Consider the following 18,785-nt stretch of genomic DNA (forward strand, 5'->3'; position numbering starts at 1 on the left):
CGACCTTTCAAAAGAGTCACTGCCACTAAAAGGCTTGACCGTTGGTAGTGGTCTCGGCACCCACGATGGGAAGGATAGATACCTTCAAATAGACTAGCCATTAAAGGAGGCTGTGGGGGGCATTCACTGATTACGAAGTTCGTTGGCTGTGTATTACCAGCAAACATCAACGTATTGCTTGGGGCGTGTTTCTTCTGTGTGCAACGATACCACCCTGTGATGATTGCAGTGAAGACTATGGAGTTTGTGGCTTCCAATACATTCCAACACGCATTCACCGACGTGAGTCTGGATTTTCGTCCAGTCCCGTGAAGCAGAGGCCGCTAGGGTTTCATCCCAAGACATAGTGAAACAGTTTGCACTGCCTCTATGAAGTCGTGAAAAATAAAATTACCATGAACATGAATACCTTTTTTCGACCGCCGACTTCATATATATATTTTACCTTTTTCATTCATCGAATCACATAATGTGATAATAATAATATTTCATGTGGAGTTAAGTTTTGCCATTAATGTAATTCGACTTTACAAACAATTCTCCACCTTGCCATGCCACCTTACACAAAGTCGGTCTTCAAAATATTGAATCGATCACATTAATAATATTTGACTTAGGCTTATACTAAGCCTTTGAAATAGTTAAATCGCCCAAGGGGGTCTAGGCATCTCCAAAATAATATTCAGTGGCTCTCCCTTTAATTAAATATGAAAAGGTTACAATCTACGCCTTAGGTCTTATTTCATATTTGAAATATAATTCACTTTTAATTAAATTAATGAAAATAAAGTCATCCTTTTAATATTTAACTTATTTGAACAACTTTAAAAATAATTAATTTAATTAATTTTTATCTCACCAAAATAAGGGGACATTACAAACTCTCTCTAGTCAACATAGAATAGAATGCTGAGTATCCTATCCACTCTTGCATAAGGAATCCCTACCGCTGTTTTAGATGATCAAAGGGGACAACCTAAAGGTTCCAAATGTTAGGTCCTGACTGCAAGATAGCTCAATGGTTTGATGTGTTTTACTGGTAACGCAAGGGGGCTTACGTTTACAACAAGGTGGTCTGCATCCAATGATGCTGCGATTCATGAGTTGAGAAATAAAATCAAAAGGGAAGAGTTTAGGAGACCTAGGGACAATGATGATGTTAGGGGTCAATAACACATGTTAGTTTATAGTGGGGTCCGGTGTTTATGTTTGGTTATGTTTGAGTTGCCGAAAGGTTCCCGTGGGGTAGTTGGTAGTTAGTGACGGTTGGCAACTTGGCCAACTGTCGAGTCTATATATGGTATGGATGGAACCTGGGCAAAGGTGGTATTGTACTGACATATTTGAGAATTCAATAAAGATATCATTATTTTGTCATAGTTGTTCTGTTATTGTTACTTATGCTTTGATATATATTAATGTTCTGTTACATGAATTGTTGGTACGTGGAGGATATCTCTGTTTATCCATGAGTTTACCAACCTCACCATAAGGACTAAATATTTTGGCACCGTTGTTTGAATGAACCTAGAGATAACTATGGCTGCAGGGGGAAGGAATTAATGGGCCGACCATTCAACCAACAATTAACTGTCGTAGACAGTGACACACACGAAGAAAGTACCGCGGAAGAGGCACGAGAGGATTAGTTGACGACAGACTTGGTAGAGTTGTGGGACGTGTCGGTCAGGCAGTATGTGCAGAGGGAGGCTCAGGAGAGAGCCATCTATGAAGGCACGGTACGTGGTGAACTCACCGTCAGCACTCCCGTCTTTGATCTGCTTAGAAGTATTCCAAGTTTGCTCGCCAGAAATTTGATTGCACTCCAAGACCGAAGGGAGGAAACTGCACAGAAACTCCATCGGCAACAAGTACTCCAAAGGTACAAAGAGCGGAACCGTAGGGAGGAAGACGAAAGGGAGACAAGCCGACGTCGTACCCTTGGCACTTAACGCCCCTACGGCCAAACAAAGACAAATGTACCACTACCACCGAAGGAGTAGACGAGGGAACTGTACAGAGATCTCTCCGCATAAAAGAACAGGCCGAGTGGAGACGACGGCTAAGGGAAGTTGCTGACTCAAAGAGCCTTGAGGAACATAGCAAAAGTTGGAGTGTGAGTCGTAGTCGTAGTCAGGAGAGACAAAGGTGGTGTACGTGGAAGGAGTTGGAGGAGGTCGCCAGGAACCTGCCACTTCCAAACGTAGTGGAGGAAGATCTCGCTGACCAGGCCCCACACTCGACGTCAAGTGAAGAAGACTCCAGAGTTGAGTCGCAGAGCAACCTGTCTAAGTATTCTGAACAAGGAGAGGAGGCGGTACGGGATCTGCATGAAGAGATCGCCAATATTTTTGAAACGACATTATCCGACATGAAGAGTTTGTCCTTGTCAGAGGGAACCAAAATAGGAGGGTCAGATCCAGAAACCCCGGGAAGGAGGGACTATAGAAGCGAGGGTGACCAAATCTCTGTGGACAGGGGTCCAACCAGGTCAAAAGCGTACGGTACCTTCCAGACACAATACCTTCCGGGCATATAATAACTTCCAAGCGCTACATAAAACCCTCCGGACAAAAACAATGGCACACACTCCAAAGAAACATAAGCTTCCAAAATTCATGGGCGACGAGTCGGAGGATTCCGTACGACATTGTAAGACATGCGTGACCATTTGGGAGGCAAATGGCCAGGACAACCAGGATTACTGGTTGAAGGCATTTCCAGCCACCCTGCGAGGAATAGCAATCGATTGGTATACGGACTTGGATGCCTAGTATAAAACATCATGGAACAATCTGAAGAAGGCTTTCCAAGAGGAGTTCAAACTCCCACGGGATGACAATGAAATAGTGGTAGAAATTTACAATACTAAGCAGGGAAAAACTGAAAGTGTGCGGGCCTATAACAGAAGGTTGAGGGAATTGCTCAACAAAATGGACAACCAATCGACTGATGGCCTGGAGAAGAGATGGTTTTGTTGAAGGATTGGTGTCGTCTCTCAGATGGAAGATGAAGGTGGTCCCTCCGCCCTCGTATGACGAAGCATACAACGACGCGATGGATATCGAGAGTGAAAATAAGACATCTTGAGGGAAGCGCCGGGTGGGCGATGGTGATAGTACGGATGAAGACAGCGACGGAGAATCCAAGACCCTACAAGCACTTCGAAGGGATATGATGAGGATGATGAAAAAACTAAAGGCTGACAAAGAAAATGGCAATGAACTATGGTGCACCGACTATAAGACAAAAGGGCACACTAAGGGGAGTTGCCCTCGAAAAGCCTTCTGTGACATCTGCCAAGTAATGGGACATTCCATTAAGGAATGCCCGTACAACTTGAAATCACGGAGCACACAAGTGGTCTACGCCCAACCCGACCAAGTCACACCGCCAGCGACACCTCCGAAGCCGACAGCAAACTCAGACGCCTCTCCTGGAGGGTACTGAAACAACCACAACAGGTCCAACAGTAACACGCCGAGGAGTAGAATTCAGTATGACGCAAAAGGACGACCCATGTTCCAATGCCGGAAATGCAACGAATGGGGTCACTTTGCGCGGGAGTGTCAACATGGAGATGATGCAGGGAGTTTGCTGTGCAAATGGTGCGGTTCGGGGAATCACGAGGACACAGAGTGTCCAAAGCAAAAAGGGGTGAATATGTTGGAGGTAGAAGAACCAGAGGAAGGTGTACTGGCAATCACAAGATTGCAAAACAAGAAAACCATGTATCCTGACCCTCGCACGGAGAAGGAAAGAAAACAGGAAGCCAAGGTAGACATTCAACGTGCGATGGCAGAAGAACGAAGGGCCTCGCAATCGGCTGCCAATACCCCACTCCGGTCGGAACCGGAAAAAACGATCATTAAGCAGATGTTACAGATCACTATACCCGTACGAGTATCCGACCTTCTACAGACCATGCCGCAGTTGAGGATGGCCCTGACAAATGCAGCCGGTAACATCACTGTCGACCAGGGACACCGAACGACGACAAAACCACCTAGTATGGCTCCGGTGAATGAACCTAGTATGGATGCCATAGACCCTATGCTGCTCACCGTAAGCATTGGACGAAAACTTGCCGTGGTGGAGATGGAGATAATGGGACAAAAGCTCACAAACACCATTGTGGATGGCGAGTCTGGAGTCAACATGCTACCGAAAGAAACTTGGAGAGGTCTTGGCAAGCCTACCCTCTGGCCACCAACATTCCACCTCGTCGGTGTGGATCAACACGACATCAAACCCCTCGGGACTCTCATGGCACAAAAGGTGGTGATCGGGACACAACAATTCCTTTTGGACTTCATAGTCATTCCATTGGAGAGAAAAGCGTACAACGCCCTCCTGGGAAGGGGATGGCTAATCATGGCTTTAGCCAATCATAACTGGAAGAAGAATACACTCTCAATCGAGAGTGAAGGTCATAAGTATGTGATTGACCTGAGGAATCAGTCTGTCGGTGAAGAGCTTGCATCGTCTGACTCCGACTTAGAGGGCTCAAATAGATGGGAGTGGGGTTCCGAAGGAGACAGAGGAGGGAGGGAAACCAACGAGGAAGGAGTGTTGGAACTGGACGGATGCTCTAAAGATGGAACGAGTTCATTGGCTGGACTCTTCCATTGGTAGATGGAGGACTACGAGGTCTTCTACCCGGAGTGCCACATGCTGCAAATATGCGAGATTGGGGAATCAAGTGGCAGTACGAAAGAGCAGTCATTTCCCCCGTAGTACGGTAGGTACCAGGAAGGGATGGCAGGGGTGGATGACACACCAGCCCACCGGTTTGAACGAGACAAACCCATCAAGTACAAGGAAAGGGATGTGAAAAAAGTCAATCTAGGCAAGGAAGAGGACCCACAGGTGATACTCATAGGGGATGACTGGAACCCCGTACTGAAGGCGGCGACCTTTAGGATATTCGTGGAATACAAGGACATCTTTGCCTGGACCTACAAGGACTTGAAGGGGGTACCTCCAGAATTGTGAGTACATCGCATATCCCTCGTACCAGGAGCCCAACCCGTACGAAGGAGACTGTACAGAATGAACAAGAACTGCGCGGCCAAGGTGAATGAGGAAATCAACAAAATGGTGGAGGCTGGGATCATATTTAAAGTGGAAACAAGTGATTGGGTTTCCCCGATAGTCATTTCCCTGAAGGAGGCTAATCGGATAAGGATATGCATAGACTTTAGGTGCCTACGCAGTAACAATCAAAGATCCATTTCCAATCCCATTCACTGACAACATTCTGGAAGAAGTATCCGGGCATGAGATATACACATTTCTGGATGGGTTCTCGGGATACAATCAGATAAGTATTGCGGAAGAAGATAAGCTAAAGACCACATTCGTGGTGGAAGAGGGGGTGTACGCCTACAATCGCATGCCCTTCAGGCTATGTAATGCATCAACAACCTTCTAGAGAATAATTTTACACATCTTTGACAAAATGTCCGTAGGAAACTTCAGGGCATTCTTGGATGACTGGCCGATTTTTTAGTGATCAGGAATCCCATCTAAAGGCACTCAGAGAATGTATGGAGAGGTGCCGGAAAGCTAGGCTAGCTCTTAACCGAAAGAAGTGCAGGTTTATGGTACCGCAAGGAAAGCTCCTTGGCCACATTGTTTGTAAAGAAGGTCTGAAGACAGACCCGGATAAGATAGGAGTGATCGTCAACATGGAGAATCCGACGAATGTAACAAGGGTGAAGTCATTCTTAGGCCACGTTGGCTACTACCGAAGATTTATCAAAGGCTTTGCACAAGTCTCCTGGCCCCTAGACAAGTTGACATGGAAGGGAGAGCTGTTCGTATGGGGTACGGAGCAGGAATGAGCCTTCAAGGAATTGAAAGATCGCCTGGTGAGTGCACCAATACTGGTGTACCCAGACTGGAATAAAGAGTTTCACGTACACGTCAATGCCTCCAACTTCGCGATTGGTGCTACCCTTGCCCAAGTAGGAACGCAAGGACTGGATCACTCCATTTTTTCGCCAGCCAACTTTTGTCAAGGGCTGAACGAAACTACAACACAACGGAGAGGGAGGCACTCGGGATGGTGTACGCGGTACAAAAGTTTCGCCACTACTTGTTGGCTACTCTGTTCACGTTTTATGTGGACCATCAAGCACTAATGTACTTTGTAACTAAACCAATTATCCAAGGCTTTGTAAGTAGATGGCTACTACTCTTGCAAGAATTCACCTTCACCATTATTGTGCGGCTAGGTAAGTCCCATGTGATAGCCGACCAACTATCAAGGATCAGGTCAGGAGAACCGGTCGAAGGGGTGAACGCAGACTTCCCAGATGCACACTTGTTCCAAATTGCAGTACTACCATCGTGGTATGAGAAGATCGACCCGTACCTCTCTACTTCCACATTCCCAAAGGAGATGTCCCCAGGGGAACGACGGAAGCTGGCACTGAAGAGTAAGACTTTCCAACTGATCAATGGCCTGTTGTATAAAATGGGCCCTGATCAAATCCTAAGAAGATGTGTTATGGAGGAGGAAATCCCCAGTGTCTTGAAGGAAGCACACGACGGGTTAGCAGGCGGACACATGGGACCAAATGCAATTGCGAGGAAAGTACTTTTGGCTGGTCTGTGGTGGCCAACTCTACACACTAACGCCCAGGAGTGGTTGGTCGGGTGTGACACTTGCCAATGAGTAGGAAATCCACTCGAGCGGGACTTCATGCCCCTCTTTCCCTCGCAGCCATAGGAGCTATTTGAACGGTGGGGTCTGGACTTTGTAGGACCCTTGAAGCCGAGTAGCATGCACAGGTGCAAATATATTGTAGTGGCCACAGAATAGCTCACTAAGTGGGCAGAAGCCGGAGCCTTGCCAGATAACATGACTCTAAGTACGACACGGTTCTTGTATGAACAGATCGTCACTAGGTACGGGATACCCCTTCAACTCACCAGTGACCGGGGAGTGCACTTTGTCAACCAAGTAATCCGTACCATGACCGTATAATTGAAAATCTTTCACAATCTCTCTAGTCCTTACTACCCCCGAGCTAACGGACAAGCCGAAGCAACCAACAAGGTATTGGTGTCAATAATTTATAAGTCGTGTGGGGTAGAGCAAGAGGATTGGAGGAAAGGCTACCAACCGTATTGTGGACTTACCGCACAACCTACAAGGTCACTACTGGGCATACCCCGTTCCAACTCATGTACGGACATGAGGCAGTGGTACCTACCGAGTACACCGTACGAAGCCTACGGGTAGCGGTGGATAATAGACTCGGTGATGAAGAAAGCTTGAGTGCAAGGCTTGGTAGTCTGGTGAAACTGGACGAACGGAGGGTGATGGCACAATGGGCAATGGAGGTAGTGCAGCGACGATGGAAGTGCTGGCATGACAAGCACCTACGACTGGTCAACTTCCGGCCGGGGCATTGGTTTTGAAGTATAACGGCCGGAACGAATTCCGACCGAGGAAGTTTAAAGTTTGTTGGCTCGGACCCTATAAGATCAGAGAGGTCGGCAAGAATGGGGCGGTGAAGCTATCCACTCTGGATAACAATCCAATCAAGGACCCAATGAATGGTTCGAAACTGAAAGTCTACAAAGAATGAAACAAACCTGTGATCGGGATCAACCTGCTGGGATACGCTACAAAAGGGAACTGGACCATTGGCCAGGACAAGGAAGCCAACGAAGACCTGCTGGTAAAAGCAGAGCCCTACCGGAGAGATGAAGATTGGGCAAAGCCTCTTGCAGCCATGAAAGAACGACTTGTGCTGAAGCGGGTGGAAGGTGTTGCGGTTCCCAGGACCCACAAACACCTGACAAACGCGTATTTTGGGGATCCAGCTGTATGGGTACGGATTTCGGGACATTGGACGAAGCGGGACCCATATGAGGGTCTTCGAGAAGGGTACGTAGCATACGATATCGATGAAGAGGCCGAAGCCAGAAGGAAAGCCGAGAATGCAAATAAAGAGGAGGAACTTGTAGACCTAGAGAAAGAACTTGACTTAGAGGAGTACGGGGCAACTCTAGGTCCTTGCTTAAAGATGGTGCTGAAAATGGAAGACCTATTCATCATGGCCTCCCAGCTAGGCAAATTGGAAGCCGGACCAAATTCGTTATACCGGGTTATCCCTAACCCCGCAGGACCTCCGGAGGTTGACGAAGAAAAAGTAAAATGGTATCAACAGTACGGAGGCCGCTACATTAACGAGTGGTATAAGGGGGTGGGACCAGCTTCGTTAGTTGACAAGATATGGGACCTGGAGTACGTGGGGACGTGTTGTGCACAAGAATGCTACAGGAGGATGCCGCACGTATGTATGTGGTTGCACGATTTAGGAGATAAGGGTAAGGCCCCAAGGTGATTCCTTAGGTGTGAAGAGGGGCATAGAAAGCGAGGACGCTGACAAAGGGCCAAATAAAAGGTGGATAGAAATTAGAACGCATGGTAAGGGAACAACAAAGAAAAATCAGGTATCCGTACAACAAAGAGGAAACTAAGAGGGCGAAAAAATTTGGAGGCATCTGAAAAAGGCAACAAGCTATCCTGAAGAGCAGAAAGGGCTGAATGCACTACGGAAACGGACCCCGGGATACCTTAGTATATTGAAGGTATGGAAGGTTGAATTTAAGAAATACTATTGCTTGAAGATTTTAAAACAATTGTTAAAGAAGGGGGTATTGGAAGTCAGAAATGAAAAGTGCGTGGAAGAAATAAAAAGGCCAGGGTTGATAAGCATAAAAAAATTAAAGTGTAAGGCAAAAGTGATGGAAATAAGTAAGGAAAAAATACAATTAATAAGGAGGCAATTATTTTATAAAAAGTTAATGAAATATTTAAGCCTAACCCTAACCCTGAAAAGATCAAATGACTATAAAAAACCCCCAAGAACCCAATTGTACACGACACACTGGCGAAATCATGCTTGTGAAAGCAGAATAGGCAAAGGGGAAAAGGAGAGTGCAGGAAGGGCCGTACGGCCAACACGCACAACAAGCAAGTGGAGTCCGTACGGCATACGAATTGCGTGCACGGATGAGCAGAGGACACAATGCACACATCTTGTAAGTACGGAAGTGAAAGTACAGAGCAAAAACACCGTACGATGACCACAGAGCGAAACACCGATCGATGTACGACGACCACTGAGCAAAACACCGAGCAACAAACCGTATGACGACCATAGAGAAAAACATCGTACGGTGTACGACGACCACACCAAGCCCGTATGGTGTGTGTCGGCCTCCATGACCCAGTCCGTATGACGTATGATATTCACATCACGATGTACAACAAGCACAAGGTAACCCGTATGATATACATTGCAACCCGTATAGGGAGTTTGGAAGTTTGTACAACAACGTATGGTTGTCAACGCAGGGGGAAAGAATACCGCACGAGAAGAAGAAAGGGGACCGTACGGTTTGCCGATGCCGAGAGGAATTGCATGAAAAGTTCGAAGGCATTAGTACAGAAATTTGGGTTGTCCGTACAACCCTGAGTGCAGAGTTTGCACAGGTTGAAGAGGCTGTACAGTCAGGGAAGGGAGGTGTATGGACTAATCCGTACGGTGTCGAGGCAACAGTTGGTCCAATGGTCCGTACAAATTGGCGGGTCACACTTGCAGACCGTTATAATAACGGTCAAGGACTGGACAAAAACAGGAAAACAGCCACAGGGCAAAGCAATTACAGTGCAACCATGACTGCTACAGACCCCACCAACAGCAGTAAGAAGGCCAAAATCAGGCCAAAAGTGCAGAAGGATCCAGAGGGAATCACTGCCGAGAATGTAGCCTTTGAGAGCATGACTGGCAGCGAATGTCGTACATGGTGGGAGGAAACCCCTCCCGACCATGTGATAAAGGACTCTCTCAGGAAAGCACAAGTGGACCATGCCATTCAGATGCCGACATTCAACATCAAGGAGTTTGAGCCGGTGTTGTGGACCATGGTGTCTAGATACAACCGCCAAGAAAGGGCTTCCATTATTCAGTTCCAGGGCTGCACGGTACGGGTTTCCTTCAAGGCTGAAGACTTCAGAAGGGTATTTGGTATACCCGAGAAGGGAGCATCTGTAGCGAAACCGGCCAAGAAGCTCACCAAAGAGAAAAAGAAGTGGTTGCTGGACTTGGTATGCAGAGATGACCTGACAAAAGAGCAATGGAAGAGTGCTTGGTCTGATAGTAGGGGATTGAAGCGTGCTTTTATCGCACCAAGAGAATGGAGATGCTGATGGACTTGGTAAAAAGTCGGCTCACAAGGGCCAGCCGTGCATCCGATATAGCCATCTGGATGATAGGGTTGATGAATGGCATTAAGTGTGGCAAAGTTTACAACTGGGGGCAGCTTTTTGCTAAGAGGATTCATGATTTCCTCAAGCTGGAACACAAGACATTTTACATGTGCCACCACACCATTAGTCTATTCCTGAATGTCGTACGTCTGCAAGTACCGCGAAAAATGTGAGGTACTTTCGAACTGCGTGGAAGGGTGGCACCCAATAAGCTGTCCATGTACTATTATGCCCATCTGGACACTCTTGATGACACCACACAACCGACAAAGAGGAGGAAGCTGGATGTGTCCGTTTAAGTTGAAGATGGCAGCAGTACCGAGGATTTCGAGGAGGAGGTCGAAGAAACTGAGGAGCAGGAGAGTGGAGATGAAGAATTCCGTATGGCACCACACACGACAGGAGAGGATGAAGGGGAAGTAGAATCACAACAGCGGGAAGGGGAGGAGGAGGAAGAGCAGCATGGAAAGCTGCGAGCACAGTGGGAAAGCACACGGGTGAAATTTACACCCCCCAAATTGTCCTCTTCAACACACTTGGTACCACAGGAAGCACTTACAGTGGCCAACCCCGTGGGGGACGTAAGACCTGTTTAGGAGAATTGATGAAGGAGAACCATCGGCACAACAAAAGGTGTCACTGCCGCAGATCAGTCTGGCTGTACTCGAGTGACAAGTTGTACCAGTAGAAGAGCGTACCAGTAAGCTTGATCGTACGGGTAGTGACCTAGGCGGCAGGAGAATGGCTGACTGTACGGTGGTGGAGGAGGCCGTACAACATAGCCTAGATGGAGTAGTTTAGGGGACAACCGTACTAGAGGAAGCTGTGAAGACAGCAGTACAAGAAGTAGTCGTATAGGAGATAGGTAATGGTACGTCGAGTACTAGTACGCCGGATACTGGTATGACAGATACTAGTACGACATGTACTAGTACAGTACCAGCAGGGGGAGATGAGTTTGGGGATGTACCAATGACAGGAGGAGTTGGTCTGGAGGAGTTGGCGGTACTAGACACCCTAACAGACGAGGATATAGATGCATCTTTGGATGGGTGGCTGGGGCAGTTTGCACTCACACCTCACCCTCCCACCTCGCCTTCACCACACGCCATGGCAGTTGGACGGAGCTAGACATAACGTAGGACCACCCCTATCACAAATCAGGATGAGAGGATGTCTGTAGAGGAGAAGAACAAAGTAACTGGAAGTGGTGGACATGGCTCGAAGATCATCGATGTTGAGGAGAACGGGTTCAAAGGACTACTCGCAGGTCTTCACCTCACTCCGCCAGACCCTAGCGATCCAGCAGGCTCGCTCTAGCGGTTCTTTGGGGAGCTACAGGGGATTTCATATATAGCACGTGGTATGGCACAGTTGACTGGACAGATGGATGCCGACAACTCAGCTGACACTGAGAAGCTGTGCCACTTCATGACTTCCGGATGTGCGGACGAGTTTGCACGCCACTTTGAGCAGCAGGGGTGGCCAGACAGTAGTACGCAGAAATGGTACAAGAGTGGACGCACATGCGATTGGTGGAGGGAGTGGGCACCTTTGGCGCCACCTTGAGTAGTATGGAAGGATCTTCTGGAATGTCTACCTGCAGATGCGATAGAGTCAGATAGAGCAGCAGACCCAACGACTGTACGCAACAAAACTGGAGAAGGAAGGGGAGAAGCGTGCAAAGTTAGCCGCAGTGGATAAGAACCTGAGGATTGAGCTAGAAACGAAGGTGACTACTTATGAGGCCCGTTGCAGCATGCAGAAGGAGGAGGTACAGGTACTGGCAACACAGGTGGCTGAGCTTACTCTACAGATGGAGCAGAAGGACAAAAAACTATTGGAGGTCGCACACATGATCAAGAAGGCACGGGAGCAGTAGTTGATAGCAGAGAAGAATCTCAGACTCCACATAGGGCAACAACCTTCTTCTTCGACCACCACAAGGACGCCTCCTCCCCCTTCTCAGTCTTAGTCTTTTGTTTGTTATTCCAGCTCCTGTTGTCTCGGTCGTCTGGAAGACGACTACTTTTTTGGTAGGGCTGATGTTAGGGGTCAATAACACATGTTAGTTTATAGTGGGGTCGGTTGTTTATGTTTGGTTATGTTTGAGTCGCCGAAAGGTTCCCATGGAATAGTTGGTAGTTAGTGATGGTTGGCAACTTGGCCAACCGTCGAGTCTATATATGGTATGGATGGAACCTGGGCAAATGTGGTATTGTACTGGCATATTTGAGAATTCAATAAAGATATCATTATTCTGTCATAGCTGTTTTGTTATTGTTACTTATGCTTTGATATATATTAATGTTCTGTTACATGAATTGTTGGTATGTGTGGGAAAGCTCTGTCAATCCGTGAGTTTACCAACCTCACCATAAGGACTAAACAGATGATAACAATTAATGTGGTGGGTATACAGATTTCCATAAACTAATTCTTGCTTTGCCAGAGACACCCTCACAACTTGACAAGAACAATGCAATCTCCAAGTGGATGAAGGATTTTCAGACCGGAAATACTCATCTAGACACCCAATTCTAGCGCACCCTAAAACGAATACCTATAGTTGAACTAAGCACAATTTTGGGTTCAGACTAACCATACATGGTGACCTACAATCAACAAGTCCCCAATGGTATGAACTTGAAATGCATCGAATACCCCCAACATTTCGCCATTAAAATCATTGAACTCTACTTCTAACTAGCTGGAAGGAAACCATGCAAATAGAATAAAACCAAAGATAACAAACACTAGATATAATGTTCATATATTGATTTCAACTGCTATTACAACAATTTCTTGCAGCAGTTCTATTCTACTTCTAATCTGAAAACTGCATCTAACTTCTAACTCCTAAAAATCTAACTAACTCTAACTACTAATCCTCTAACTTTCTACCTTCTAACTATCTAACCCTTTACAAGAGAGAGGCTGTAATGTCCCCCCCCTAATAAATAAAACGTGAAAAGAAGTCTCATGATATTAATTATTTTTATATTAATACTTTGAGTTGGGATTAATATAAATAATTAATATTATTAATTTCTTTTGTTAACACAATATTAATATTTTTGATATTGTTAATACAATAAAGGTAGTTGATACAACCACTTCGCAGAAGCATAAAAAGGCATGGCAGAAGCATTGAAGTATGTCTTGAGGAAGAGAAATTCAGTCTGGTGTGACAGAAGACGTGGAATTCATCCTCCTCTCATCAATAAGAAATTGACCTATTGGTGGAATTGGGATAATACGCACAGTGGGTGGCACGTGAATTAGAAGGGACATCGTCATCGTCTGGAGTATAATCGCAGAAGTCTGGTAATGCCTTGAGTATCAAGCACGATCAATATTAATGTTGCCATGTGGGGAAGTGTTTCCGGGAACTAGAGAAGCGGAAACCAAGTTCGCGTGAATCGCAGAAGTCTCTAAACAAGTGCGGAGTAATCTTAACCCCCTTCGCATCAGTGGAAAACGAGAGACCGTTGCCGTATATGATCTGCAAACATGAAGGGCTTCATAAAGAATAGAGATTGGCATCTACAGTTTGGCTTGTATATCAGACGTGAGACTACGTACCACGATACACAAGGAACCCGATATCGGGTCTACTGTTGCTCATGCGTTCACGAAAGGGACACTGTTGTGTGTGGAGCATGTTTTATGCTGGCCGAACATGGAATGAGGTGTAATATCCAGAATGAAGATGTGTGTTGAACCAAAATAGCAGACGTAACATTCCGTGGTGAAAGTGACAAAGCATCTACAGAAGAATCTGCAACACAGAGATTGGCATCTGCAGTTGGCTTGTATATCAGGTGCATCAATATATAACTTGTATATTCTTAGAATAATGAATGTTGTTCTAACAATAAATGAATATATCCAGTAAGAAGGAAGATTGAAAATGTATGAATAAGGAATATCATTGTTTGAACTATATTCATCTCTCCAGTTAATAACTCATTACCTATGTCTTAAGAACAAAACGCTGATGAATTAGACATGACCCAAATAGATAACTAAGGGATTTTACAGAGGCACCTGCATTTTACAGAGTTTACAATTTGAATCAAAGGCTAGGATTGACTGCATCCAAAGGCTGCAATCTGCCTTCTTGAAGCTTGGCAGCTTTAACCCATACCTAGTTATCTTCAGTTGTCCTCCCAACCACTTTTCCAACTAACGACCACTATTTGACATCAATTTGGTCAATTAGGTAGCTGAAGCATTACTGACCTGCATCCCTTTGTTTTAAATACATTAGATGGGGCCCATAGGCAGTTATTTACATTAAAACCATTCAGTTTTACAACGGATTTTCTGGAATCAATTCCAGCTGTGTATTTCGGAGAATGCATACACTTGTAGTAGTTTGAGTGTTCTTTTGTCTTCAATCTTGCTAGGGCTTCAACTTGTCCTCTGGTGGTGGCGCGTTTCTCTGTGTTTCATTTTACGCTCTGTGGTGCGTCCTTCATTGGCAGCGCTCTGGGATCATCGTTTTGATATACTGCCTGTTGCATCTTTGCTTCCCCGCCTCAATCGGGATCCTGTCTTCAATTTTTGCCTTAGGTTGCCACCCTAGCCCCTTTTTCAACGCTGTCGATCTGAAAACAATTGATTTCAACCTGAATCAATTACTCTGAAAAATTAAATAAATTTAACAAATATTAAATTTCTGGGGCAATGTTGGGCTTTTTTTCGGCGACAATGAAAGATGTTTGCCTTTAAAACAATTTAAATCCCCCTTTGCAAAATTAGGGTTATAGTATTAAAATGTGCGAGCTCTCACTTGGTTGACTCCTTGGCAAAACTCAGCTCTTTTGGGTAAAATGCGAACTTTTAATTTTCTAGCAAAATTTATAAAATCGCAAATCATCATCTGTCTCGGGCCTTTGGTTATGAGGAACTTGGTCTTTTTAGTTGCCTTGTGCAATTTTGGTTTACATTTAAAGCACTCCTTTTCACTCAAACAGGTTGCTCTTACATTTTAGAAAAATTGACCTTTGAGATCAGAAATAAGACCTGGAATTTTCAGTCGTGTATTTCTGAGTTTTGTCAAATTTTTGAGTTATTAGTGTGCTGCCAATGTTTGTATTATTCTGCATTTCATTTATCATTCAAAACCCTTTGTGAACACAAAACAAAACACGAAAAAAACTGAAGCAAACAGGGCAGCATATTACAATTGATGAAAGAAAACTTAGTTATTCCATGTGCATAACTGAAGGCATATAGCTATGAGTTTTCAATGATTGAAGTTGATATTATAACATCTACTGTTCTGCACTGTCATCCAGTTAAAACTTTGCAAGGTTTTACGTATGGCTTATGATCTATGCACCTTTCTTGTTGGGTCAAGTAATTTTGTCTGCCTCGTATTTTTATGAATGCAATTTGTAATGATGTTTTGTTTATTTGTTCTTCCATACATCTAGCTCCTTTTAAGCAGTTGTATGAGAGTCTATAAAATTTAATATTTACTGATAAGTTGAATACTGGAAACAGCTCATGCAAGATCCTTGCTATCATTAGTGAAAGAAATGCAAAGTAATGATCAACGGGCTACTTTGCTGCAATTGGTTGATAATTGGAAGACAAAGCATCGGAAAGAAGGTTAGTCAATGTGACTTTTATAAATCAAAATCTACTTTCTGTCTGTAAAGATGCATTCTTGTGCCCTGAAACATTCTTTGTCAATCTTTACTAACATTAAATGAGAGAACAAAATTATATTAACATCCACAAATATCTAGAATACATCAATGGAAGTGAAATTTGAAGTCAAGTTATAACAAAAGCAGTGTGAGAAGATCTCCTGCCAAATTTGCTTAAAAACTTATAGTCTATGCAATCAAAACTGTCCTGTCTTTTTGTAAATGTTAATAATCATTCGATAGAGTATTGTTTCTCTGAGTTTCTGAGATGTGGTGATGGGAGGATGTGGGTACTCAGTTTTAGTGATGACAATTTTTCCCTGAATTTTAGGGACAGCAGGAGTTGGCTGTTAAAAATAATTTAAAGAAACTAAAGAAGTTGAAAATTTTATAAGTACATTTGATGTGCTGAATTTTCAATGCCAATCTTCCCTTCTTTTTAGATTCTTAAGGGTTTTTAGCATTTTTTCCCTTAAGAAGTTACCTTAATTATGCACTGAATGGAGCAGGTTGTCTATTCCTGAGATAAGGGGATGTCTCCTCCAGGTCCCCAATCCCCAATGAAATTATAAAGTAAATTGCATTTTATACAATGAAAGTTGCAGAGGGACATAACATCCAAAGAACTAGACAAGAGAGAGAACGTGGTGCATAATACACTGTTAATCAAATAACCACGATTATTAAAATCAGTCCTATAAAAGTTTAGTAACAACTGGATACTGGCAAAATCCTATGTTGAAAAAAGCATTAATGTAGGGTTGCCATTATATGTAAGGTTTGCTTTAAGAATTAAAACATTACTCTGTGGTGGCTTTTTTTTTGTCACATGCAAACAGTTGTGATTCACAGTCAGCTATGGTACATTTTTTGCCACATGCAAACATATGCAATTTACAATATCTATGACACTTTTGTTTTCAGTATTTGGTTGACTGCGTGCATCCATCCTGCATCTGAAATCTGCATGTTGAACTTGCGGAGCATTCGAATATACTCAGCATGTATACTCATCTGAACTCAGGATCAGGGATCCTTGACTTGTCTATCAAATCTATAATGTATATGTAACACAATATGTATGTAATGTCTGGATGGATGTATAATCCAGACTATAGATCCCTTTGTATCATATAGCAGGCTGAAAGGTGAACAGAAAATGGGGAACACAACAATTATACTAGACACTAGGCTTAAGTCTGCTAAACCACTCATCCACAAGGGGTGAAGAGGATGGAGGCAACAACCTCTCTTCTCGTCCTCTTGGCATGCAACCTCTCTAGGTCCCACTGTCAACTTTTTATCCTCCCCCCCAATTAAATCTCTCCCTTCACTATGGTGGTTTCCCTTCTTTATTTTGGAACTATCCTTGATGTTTCCTCTTTTGTTTCTCCCTATCCTTGCCCCCATCTGTCATGCCCCTAAATCAGATGGCAGCCTCTATTAATATTAAATTGAGGCGATAACAGTTAAAAGGAGGGCGACTCAATCAATGAAACTTTTAATATTAAACTGAGGCAATAATAGTTACATGGAGGCTGACCCCATAAATAAACCTAAGCCTAGCAATTGAGTGGAGGGGCAGACCAAGGTTCAAATAGCCATTCAATGTAAGGAGCTGACCTAGGTTAAAATAGAAATTCAGTAGAAGGGCTGACTAAGATTGAGTGAGGCTGACTAATATTAATTAAGAAATATTATTGGCAGTGCTCAGCTTTGAAAGGGTGCAACTCTTACATAGGCAGGGGGTGTTTATGAAGAGATGTGACCCCCTCCACTAGAAGATATAAATAGGAGTACAATTCATTTGGTGAAGGCATCAAATGATCAAAACAGAAAATAGAAACAAATTGAGGAATGAGAATTCAGAAATATATATTTAATAGCAGCAAATATATTAAAAGATAAATTCTATGAATAGAGTAAAATTATAGGCATTTATATATGTATTCATGCCATAGTGATACTTGCAGAAATTATTGATCTTTGTACTTCACTTTGTTATAAATATGAACTAGTATATCCAGATAATAATCCATTTTGAATTTAGAGAAACGGAGTGCAAATAGGAAGGATGGCCAGACTACTTGTTGTAAGGATGAAAGCTTAGTTGAATCTTTATCAAGGGCTACTTTCTCTTGGAGTGTATTGAAGTCACTTCCTTGTTCTTGAAATGGTAAAGCATCAAGTGAATCATGATGATCCTCCAAGTCAGTCCTGCTCTCTGCTACGTCTTCCTTTTCAATCTCCTGGTGATCTTCAGAAGTATCCATGTTTTGTAGAATTTCATGCCTTAGTGTCTCCACACATTGATCTTCACTTACTATCATCTTGGTGGCTCGAACATCTTCCACTATTTCCTCCACTTCCTTGGATACAAGGTATGCGAAGTTATCACTCACTGTAACACATTGATCATTAAGTTGAATCATGCTATCAGCTGGCCACTCTTCCAATAATACTTTGGGAGGTCGAAGTTGATGATGAATCATGCCACTCACAGCAACTTGTTTCTCTTGGAACAACGTCGGCAGTAACTCCTCTTGTATTTCCTCCATGAGATCGTTCAGCGCCCCCTTGAATAACATGATGATGACGGTATCTTTTAGTGGCCCTTTGAAGTTGTATCGCGTCAAAATGGTTAGTCAAGATTAGTAATCAACATAAATTGAAACCATCTTAAAAACGATATCAAGAAAGATTAAACATAGAAGCATATGAGAGATAAAAATGAATAAACATTAAGACTTCCCTCAAGACGCTCCTGATGCCATTAGCTCTTCCTTGTCCTCCTCGTCTCCACAAACCGCATTGCTTTGAGGTTGTCA

General features: G+C 43.9%; 1 protein-coding gene across 2 annotated transcripts in view; it reads left to right on the forward strand.

Annotated features, from left to right (window-relative positions):
* LOC131034077 (ATP-dependent DNA helicase Q-like 2) overlaps nucleotides 1–18,785 on the forward strand; it is a 171,845-nt gene that overhangs the window by 93,465 nt on the left and 59,595 nt on the right. For both annotated transcript variants that reach the window (XM_057965428.2, XM_057965429.2), the window contains exon 16: nucleotides 15,809–15,916. In XM_057965428.2, the coding sequence (XP_057821411.1) occupies nucleotides 15,809–15,916 (108 nt within the window). The remainder of the gene's footprint in view (nucleotides 1–15,808; nucleotides 15,917–18,785) is intronic.

This window comes from Cryptomeria japonica, chromosome 2 (assembly GCF_030272615.1).
Source record: "Cryptomeria japonica chromosome 2, Sugi_1.0, whole genome shotgun sequence".
Lineage (NCBI taxonomy): Eukaryota > Viridiplantae > Streptophyta > Pinopsida > Cupressales > Cupressaceae > Cryptomeria > Cryptomeria japonica.